Source organism: Cervus elaphus, chromosome 28 (assembly GCF_910594005.1).
Source record: "Cervus elaphus chromosome 28, mCerEla1.1, whole genome shotgun sequence".
In the NCBI taxonomy this organism is placed as follows: domain Eukaryota; kingdom Metazoa; phylum Chordata; class Mammalia; order Artiodactyla; family Cervidae; genus Cervus; species Cervus elaphus.
In genome coordinates this window covers 14425910-14435985 of record NC_057842.1, presented here as the reverse complement: position 1 = coordinate 14435985, position 10076 = coordinate 14425910, and the positions used below count along the sequence as shown (strand labels likewise).

The 10076-nt window shown below is 40.8% G+C and overlaps 1 protein-coding gene across 50 annotated transcripts in view; it reads right to left on the bottom strand.

Annotated features, from left to right (window-relative positions):
- Positions 1-7251: 7251 nt before the first annotated feature.
- Positions 7252-10076, bottom strand: part of RIMS1 (regulating synaptic membrane exocytosis 1) — a 578197-nt gene continuing 575372 nt past the window's right edge. For all 50 annotated transcript variants that reach the window (XM_043890084.1, XM_043890085.1, XM_043890086.1 and 47 more), the window contains one exon: positions 7252-9555. In XM_043890084.1, coding sequence (XP_043746019.1) covers positions 9337-9555 — 219 coding nt within the window. In that variant the 3' untranslated portion in view covers positions 7252-9336. The remainder of the gene's footprint in view (positions 9556-10076) is intronic.

Below are 10076 nucleotides of genomic sequence, written 5' to 3'. Positions count from 1 at the left end.
CAGCCACTATGAAAGACGGTCTTTAGAGTCCTTAAAAAACTAGGAATAAAATCACCATATGACCCAGCAATCCCACTCCTAGGCATATACACTGAGGAAACCAAAATTGAAAGAGACACATGTATCCCATTGTTCATTGCAGCACTATTTACAATAGCTAGAACATGGAAGCAACCTAGATGTCCATTGACAGATGAATGGATAAAGAAGTGTGGTACATATACACAATGGAATGTTATTCAGCCATAAGAAGGAATGCATTTGAGTCAGTTCTAATGAAGTGGATGAACTTATTATACAGAGTGAAGTGAGTCAGAAAGAGAAAGATAAATATCATATTCTAACGCATACATATGGAATCTAGAAAGCTGGTCGTGAAGAACTTATTTACAGGGCAACAATGGGGAAACAGACATAGAGAATATACTTATGGACATGGGGAGAGGGGAGGAGAGGGTGAGATGTGTGGAAACAGTAACATGGAAACTTACATATCATATGTAAAATAGAGAGCCAATGGGAATTTGCTGTATGGCTCAGAAAACTCAAACAGGGGCTCTGTTTCAACCTTTAGGGGTGGGATGGGGAGGGAGGTGGGAGGGAGGTTCAAAAGGGAAGGGATATATGTATACATATGACTGATTCATGTTGAGGTTTGACAGAAAACAGCAGAACTCTGTAAAGCAATTATCCTTCAATAAAAATTTTTTTAAATCATCTATTTCACATCTAAAAAAAAAAAAAAAAAAGAATGAATCAAATATCAGAAACTCAGAAAAGGTGATGCCTAACAGAAACATGGTGACTTTGGGAATATGTGATTACATTTTTCCTTTAGACATGTTCTTCTTGAGATGCTGAGACATTAAAAAGGTATCCTGCAAAGAGTCTGAAACTCAGGCCTGTTAACTGGAGAAATGGCCATGCTAAGATGAAAATAGAGGCTTTAGTTGTAACTTGGGAGTAGATTAGAGAGTGGAAGGGGGATAGAAAGAAAAAAGGTCATAATATTGTGAAATAAACAACCTTAAGGATTGTTACAGATTCTTTGTGTTATTCAACTTTGTGTCTTTGTAGGCAAAACACCCCCTATACATAGTAGATGCTGATGAGAAGGACCCAGGAAAGGATGGTATAATACGTTTCCCTGTAATTGTTGCTCAGTGACTAAGCGGTGTCTAACTCTGCAACCCCATGGACTGAAGCATTCCAGGCTTCTCTATTCTTCACTGTCTCCTGGAGTTTGCTCAAACTCATGTCCATTGAGTCAATGATGCCATCCAACCATCTCCTCCTCTGTCACCCATTCTCTTACTGTCAGTCTTTCCCAGCATCAAGGTTTTTTCCAATGACTCCACTCTTTGCAACAGGTGGTCAAAGTTTTGGAGCTTCAGCCTCAGCATCAGTCCTTCCAATGAATATTCAGGACTGATTTCCTTTAGGTTTTACTGGTTTGATCTCTTTGCTGTCCAAGGGACTCTCAAAAGTCTTCTCCAACACCACAATTTGAAAGCATTCTTCAGCACTCAGCCTTTTTTATGGTCCAACTCTCACATCTGTACATAGTGAAGTCACTGTGTCCACCTCTTTGCAACCCCATGGACTGTAGACTTCCAGGCTCCTCTGTCTATAGAATTTTCCAGGCAAGAATACTGGAGTGGGTTGCCATTTCCTTCTCCAGGGGATCTTCCTGACCCAGGGATCAAACACTGGTCTCTCACATTGCAGGCAGACTCTTTACCATCAGAGCCACTACAGGACTAATGGAAAAACCATAGCTTTGACTAGACAGACTTTTGTTGGCAAAGTGGTATCTATGCTTTTTAATACATTGTCTAGGTTGGTCACAACTTTTATTCTAAGGAGCAAGCATCTTTTAATTTTGTGGCTGCAGTCACCATCCACAGTGAGTTTGGAGACCAAGAAAATGAAATCTGTTACTGTTTCTACTTTTTCCCCATCTATTTGCCTTGAAGTGATGGGACCAGATGCCATGATCTTAGTTCTTTGAATGTTGAGTTTTAAGCCAGCTTTTTCACTCTCCTCTTTCACCTTCATCACAAGACTCTTTAGTTCCTCTTTCTTTCTGCCATTAATGTGGTATCATATGCATATCTGAGATTGTTGATATTTCTCCTGGCACTCTTGAGTCCAGCTTGTGCTTAATCCAGACCCACATTTCACATGATGTACTCTGCATAGAAGTTAAATAAGCAGGGTGACAATATACAGCCTCGATGTGTTCCTTTCCCAATTTTGAACCAGTACGTTGTTCCATGTTCATTTCTAACTGTTGCTTTCTGACCCACATACAAGTTACTTAGGAGGTAGGTAAGGTGGTCTGGTATTTCCATTTCTTTCAGAATTTTCCACAGTTTTTTTGTGATCTACACAGTCAAAGGTTTTAGCTTAGTCAATGAAGCAGAAGTAGATGTTTTACTATGATCCAGTGGATGTTGGCAATTTGACCTCTGGTTCCTCTGCCTTTTCTAAATCCAGTTTGTACATCTGGAAGGTCTCAGTTCATGTATTACTCAAGCCTGTAGTAAGGCTGCATAACAAATAACTTCCAAGTCTTTGTGGCCCCCAAAGACATTTTTTATTGTGCACAGATCTGGGAGCAGCTCTGTTTCAGTCTGGGAGGTGGATGCAGGTCTGCTCTACACAACTTTCATTCAAGGACCAGGTTGAATGAGCAGTGCCAGCCTGCAGGGAGCCCTTCCCATGGAGAATTGCCCTTGCTGTGTCACAGCACTAATTCTTCCTGTTAGGTACTAACCAACTAACTCATCAACCAGCATAGGAGCAAGTTGTCTGTATGCAAGCATCCTAAGTGTCCATTGATAGATGAATAGATAAAGAAGATGTGTATACACACACGTGTGTACACACACACAGGTATATACATATATGTACTACACAGCCAGGAAAAAGGAATGAGATCATGCCATTTACAGCATCATGAATAGACCTAGAAATTATCATATTGAGTGAAGTAAATCAGATAGAGACAGAAAAATACCATATGATATCACTTATATGTGGAATCTAAAATATGGCACAGATGAACGTATCTACAAAGCAGAAACAGACTCACAGACATAGAGAAAAAACTTGTGGTTACCAAGTGAGGGGGCGGTGCATGGATTGGGAAGTTGGGATTAGCATATGTAAGCTCTTAAATATAGGACAGAACAGATAAACAGCAAAGTCCCACTATATAGCATAGGGAAATATATTCAATATCCTGAAATAAAACATAATGGAAAAGAATATGAAAAAGAATATATCTATCTCTAAATTTTTATGCCTTCCCTGTAGCTAAGACAGTAAAGAATCTGCCTGCAATGCAGGAGAGCTGGATTTGATCCCTGGCTTGGGAAGATCCCCTGGAGAAGGGAATGGCAACCCACTCCAGTATCCTTGCCTGGAGAATCCCATGGACAGAGGAGCCTCATGGGCTATAGTCCATGGTGACACAAAGAGTCAGATATGACTGAGCAACAAATACCACTACTATCTATCTATGTAATACTATCTATATATGTAAAACTATATATATATATGTATATATATGTGTGTGTGTGCGTGTGTGTAAAACTGAATCACTTTTCTATACAGCAGAAATTAACACAACATCGTAAATCATAAATAAATGATTTCAATAAAATGCATAAAAAAATTAAGCTAGTCACCTGGCCAATCCGAAGTCAGTGGCAAAGAGATGTAGATTCTCATCCTGCTGTATTGTGAGAGGGTGCAAAATAACATGGCAACAGGTCTGAGTGTGTGATCCTTTCAGAAGGAGTGAGGAATTGGACACATAATCCAGTCTTCAAGGTAGAGGATGAGAACAATAAGTAGAGGAGAGAAAAACTTTCAAGAAGGAAGTTCTCAATAGGAGATGCAGAAGAGGGGTCAATAACTATGCTGAGAAAATGCTGTTGGATGTGTCTGCATTTCAGCAAAGTGGTAGGGGCACAAACCACCCACCACAGGGATAGAATGGCCATAGTTAGCCAGTAAAAACACAGGATGCCAAGTTGACTTTGAATGGCTGAGAAAACTAATTTTAAGATGATTTCTAATTACTCATTGTTTATATGAAATTCAAATGAATGTGGGTATGTTGTGTTTTGATCTGGCAGCCTTCCATTGGGGTGATGAATGAGCAGTAGGTGAGGTATTGGAGGCAGGACTGAAAAGACCATTTTAGGGAGGGATAAACTGATGGATCTAGGTAGCATCGAAGGGTTCTCCTGATGGTGAAGACCTAATCCACAATATAAGAGATCATCTCACACACATGTGTGGTGGGTGTGTGCAGGTGCTAACACTTCACATTTTGGAAGATGACAGGAGAAAGGAACAAATTTGAATAGTAATTGGATACTGTGACCTCAGAGCATCTCTTTGTGGTGCTTCAAACAAAACAAAATAATCAAAAACATGACTTCTAAGACTTTGTCCCAAGATGTGAGCTTAGAGTAACATGCATGGGACCAACTACTAAAAACGTCATCACATGGTGCCCGTGATTTGCTAACGTCTGTTTTGCACTCAGATGTGAAGACTTGGCATCTCTTGTGCCCTGTCGAGAAGTATTGGAGGGGAATCAGGGTGGCAGTACAAGTCAAGTGTGGGGGCTGCAGCGTGGAGGGATGACCTCTGGGAGCTTCTGGGGAGAGGGCACTCTACATCTCAATGATGATCACTGAATATGCTTTGGAAGCAAGTAACTTAAGAGAGTGCATGGGATGACTCTGGGAAGACCCAACAGCTCCACCGTCGGATTCAACCCTAAGATGCAAAATTTTGTGACTGATGAGGAACTGTAAGAACTACCATTATTACATCGCGTCTAAGGACAGATGGGGAGGGATACCCAAGACAATGTTGCCTTGAAACCCAAGAATCAGTCTGGGACTCAGTCAAAGACTACTTTGTGCACTCCTTTATCCTTGCCTTGAGTGGAGAGATGGATTTGGGTTGGAGTTCTTCCCCATTTTGTGGACTCCTTGTTTGTGAAGGTTGAGCTCAGTTGTGAGTGCTGAGGGAAGATGCTGAGTGCTGAGCAGGCAGGCTCTGAAGACAGTAAGACCTTGGTGGGTATTGAGTTCCATCACTAAACCTGCACGGCAACTTTGACCTGCAGCTTAACTGCTCCATGCTGCAGATACTTTATGGGATGTACAATTCATAAGAGTACTTAACTCACAGGCTATTGGGAAAATTAACTGCAACCCATAACCCTCTGCATGCAAATCAAACATATATCATTGCAATTATTTCTTTAGGTAATGATTACTCTCAGTAGACATGGGTTCCTTGAAGCTAGTATCTGTTTTGCTTTTATATCCCAAGTACTTAATATCTAGTACCCAACAAAGTTCTTAACACTGTTGGTTAAGTAAAATCAGATCACATATTTCAGGCTGAGATTTCCAGAAATTAACTTGTCAGAGTCAGCAAGAAATCCTGACGATTTAGCAAAATGGTCACCCTTCTAGTTAATTCCGCTCCATCATGCAGGCCCTGAAATCATAACACCATGCAATCCTATATGACTTAAAGATCGATTTCTGCTTTTGTGCCTGTCCAGACAAAGAATTCTTGAACCACATTCAGCTGCGTCCTCTTTCAGTGGCAGAAGTGCCCCTCCCACCCCAAGTGATGTGCTGTAGGGCCATTAGACAGATGTGCTCTGACAGTTTGTTGTGAAATGAACTGATCAGTTGTTTTTGTCTCCTATTGACCCAGTCTCACAGATAATTTCATGTCTTGTAGACCAAACAAGTGGCTGACTCAGTAGGGTAAAATTCAGTCAACTGTTTAAAACACTCTAAACAACTGATTGTCTCCAATTTGATTTTGATTTAGTTGTGTTTACTCTGATTTACAAAGTTAAAGCCAGTGTGTTCTGTAAAATTTTAAGGGCTCCTAGAAGGTGGAGACTAGATTGCAGTGATTATCTTACAGCAATGCAACATGAAAATGATGCTCACCAAGTGTCGTGGGGGTGACAATGATGAAATATATGGAACTGAAAGTAACTCTGTGGGGCTCCTGGGCACAAAAGTCTTTCTGTGTCCCTGGTTAATGGTAGGAAATAGGCTTCATTCAGCCTCCATGACCTTCCCAGAGCTCCAAAGGTCAGGTTCAAACAATTACTAACCAGGGAAGGGAGGGGATGTGGAGACTAGGGAGGAGCAGTCAAGAAACAATAGTGCAGCTTTGGGACAGGGTCCTGATTCGGCCTCAAGTGATACACATAACAGTGTTTTTGAGCTGGCTTGCAGATACTGAAAGTCCCACCAGGTAGGAGAAGTTAACTGCACGCTGCCCACAAGCACAAAGACCTCAGACCAGCTGGAACTGGAAGGTTAATAATCCTGACTCCCTCTTCCCTCACCACCAATGAATCAGAACATTGTCCATAGGCTGATCATGCTCTGCTCCTTGAACACTTGAATGCTCCTCACTACGCCCTGCAGGATGGGACACAGTTTTGAGGTCATTAGCCCACCATGACCCCCTTTGCCTAGTAAAGCAATAAAGATATGTTTTCTTCTTTACCCAAAACTCTTGTCTTCAAATTTTAATTCAGTGTTGGTGTACAGAGGCCAGGCTTGGCATCATATATGAACACACTTTTGGGGAAGAAAAGAAAATGTCATAAATTTGAAGCAATAAAGCCAACAAATTTTATGTAACATACTACCTTTGGAGACTCACCTATTTCTTTGAAGATATATTTATTCTCTAAGATTTTCTTGGAGATGATATAACATTGTTTGGTTTAAGTTGACCAACCCTAAGGCAACTTTCTATAACTCAGTCAGGGGTCCAGAGGAACCAATGGAAAGAGGAACCAGACGCTCTGGTGAAAGATGCAGGAATTGATATTTTGACATATCACATGCTTGAAACGATTTGGCAATTGGACAACAGCACACTTAAAGAGCAGCAGAAAAACAGCCTTCCGTTTGATTCTTACTGAGATTTATTGTTTTCAGTAATGCCACTTTTCAGAAGTAAACTCATGTGCTCACTTAGACAGGCTGACAGAGTAAAAAATTGTATGTGATGCAAAGTAGCCTTTTGGGCTGGAGATGAAGACACACATGGTGCAGTGACAAGTCAAGTGCCCCCAGCAGACGACAAATCCCACCTCCCTTCCCGCCATCCAGCTCCCATCTTGCCCAGTGGAACCCACAATGAATATCTGGCACAACATAGAACACAGATGGCTGTGGACTGACATGAAAAGTAAATTTTATTAAACATGTTTACATACATGAGTTGGAAGTTCATTTAAAAGCACAGGGGAGTGTTAAGACAAGTGGTCAAATAGAAAGATACTACCCAATTAGAATCAGTTGATCGTTGGCCACTAAGACAGAACGGTATCTAGCAGAAGTACACCAATGCTTCAGTCCTTCCTGCTCAGCATGGTGACCCGTGGTCAATCTGTGCCCTGGGAACAGTGGGCAGGTCATTCTGGCGTGTGTAAATAATAAATAATTCACTTGGTGCAGGCAGTATGTCTATGGATTAAAACCTATGTGTACACAGTGTCTACATGTGTTACAGCCCCACAGGAGGAATCTACACCAAAATATTTATTAGAAGGAATTTGGTCCATACTACACCACGTTTTCCAGAGGGTAAAAAATAAAGTCCATCTATAGACATTTCACCTCAGACTCACAGACGGAGTCTGGCTAAAACTTGCAAAATGTCTGTAACAAAAATGGATGGCTTAGATTTCTTGGTTATTTCAGTAGAGTAATTAACAAGCAAACTGTACAAGGACATGCAACATACAAGCTGGCCTATGTGGAACTAACATACATTATTAAATGACCTTTTGTTTCTTTTCTTTTTTCCTTTCTTTTTTTTTCTTTATCCTTTTTTTTTTTTTTTTTAATAAAACGTGCATGCAGCTTTGAACAGTTCCAAGTCATGCTGCTCTATTTGTGGAGTCACAAAAGTGGAGGGACTCATAAAAGGAGGGACAAGGTCTTGATGCACCTGCAGAGTCTGCAGTTGTTAGCACAGATACAGAAGGTCACAAGGGAATTCAAGGCCAAGAAAAACTCAGATGAAGAAAATGCAAATTGAATTGGACTTTGTTTTATTTCCCCCACCCCAAAGTAAGATAATTTGCATTAAAAAAAACAAGCGTTGTGCTTGCATCAATTTCAAAGAAATGTAAACTAAAATTTGATAAAAATCATTAGTTTAGTGTGGAATATTTCAAATGAAATTTCCAGTGGCATATTAATAGCCCATACCATGTTCTTGCCAGGACGGGTACTAAGTCTACACTGAGATGTGGCCAAGGAGCCTGGGCATCATTCAAAGTGTCTGAGGCTCAACTCCATTTCTAGTCACCATTTTGGGAAGTCAAACATATGGTTTGTACACATGAGCATATACTTGCTTTTATTTTGGATGTCAGGAAGGAAAAGGCATAACAAGGAGTGTTTCCAAGGTACAACGATGCATTTAGGTTAGTTCCCAGCATTTGCTGCAGACTCAGTTCTGTAAAGGTCTTCCATGCAAAACAATGGAAAACATAAATTAATGTTTTAGAACACAAACAGACATGAGCTCCATTCAAAAAAGTGATTTTGTGATTATTTGTTTTGGGGGGATAATTTTCATTTTCTGGGTTTCTACACATAAGAACTTGAAGAATCATAAAGCAAAAGTCAGTGAAGCCCTGCATTGGCCTCACTTTGTCTCATGGTGCACACTCCGCAGAGATGCTACAGAGACTGCTTCAGCCCTTTTTTTTTTTGGTGCTTTTGGAAAAAGAAAGGAAGGGTCTCTGTAAACATCACGAGCCCTGTCATGACACAGCTGAAAACGAGTAGAAACAACAAATGCAGTGAAAACTGAATCAAATCGAAACAAATCGGAAATCAACTGAAATCAACAAATAACACACAAACAAAACTTAAACACCGGGGAAATAACACTCCTTGTGGTTTGTGCAAAAAACACATAAAATACAGCTTTTCACAAGAGTGACAATTTCCAGTTTGTTCAGTTTGGTGTGTGCATGTGCGCATGTGTGTGTGAATTTGCAGTTTCCTCTCTTTCATTTGTTAGAAGCATCAGTGATTCTCTAGCACGTTGACTCTTCCTGTATTTGATAGACTGCCTTGTTCTGTCATGTGAAGCCAGGTTTTTAAACAACGATTGGGACATATTATTGAAAAACGACTACAGGCAAAACACAGGTTGATTGTCTGTCTCCAACAATGCTCATGAAATATCTGGTTCAGATTACTATCCTGAAGGTAGAGTCTTACTGGTGTGAGTTCATTAGGACCGGATGCAGGGGGGCCCAGTGGAACTTTCCAGAGATGACTGGGAAGCCCGGCGGGTGAGAGGGGTGAGCGTGGGGTCAACCAGTGATGACGGTGGGAACAGCTTGTACCAGCCGATGACCATGCTGGAAAGATCGAGTTCCTCCAACAAGATCTGAGCCACCCCCATGAAGCATTTGTGGTCCATCCTGCCGTAGTCCCCCCAGACAATCACCTGCAGAAAGAGAGAAGTGCAGTGAACTTCAGCTCCTCTCCTGCGCATGTGAAGAGCTGAGAGCAAACTGGTCTGTTAAACTGAGCCAGACAGGGAAGGACATGAAGTGAATATAACTAAGATCAAGGAGACCTAATAATTAAAAATATTCAGGTACTCTGAGACACTTCATCATGATTTTTTGATCTGATGGAATACATATAATATTTCCCTAGTCCATGAGGGGTATTGTCTATATAAACCATGTTAAAAACAAACAGGCAAGCTTATTTACTTATCAATTCAAAACCTTCTTTAGCAACTAGTATCTAGTGAGCAATGTGCAGGACCACAGAGATATATACAAATTAAATTTTGTGCAAGCTAGGAGGGCAAGATAACCCAACTTCCGGTACCACGGCATGTGTGCATGGTGGAATGTGTATAAAGGATGAGAATATTCATTACATTTCTTTTATGTTATAGACTTGTGACTGAAGGGACAGGCTGAACAATAATTATAAGCTGGTGCCTTTTGAGGA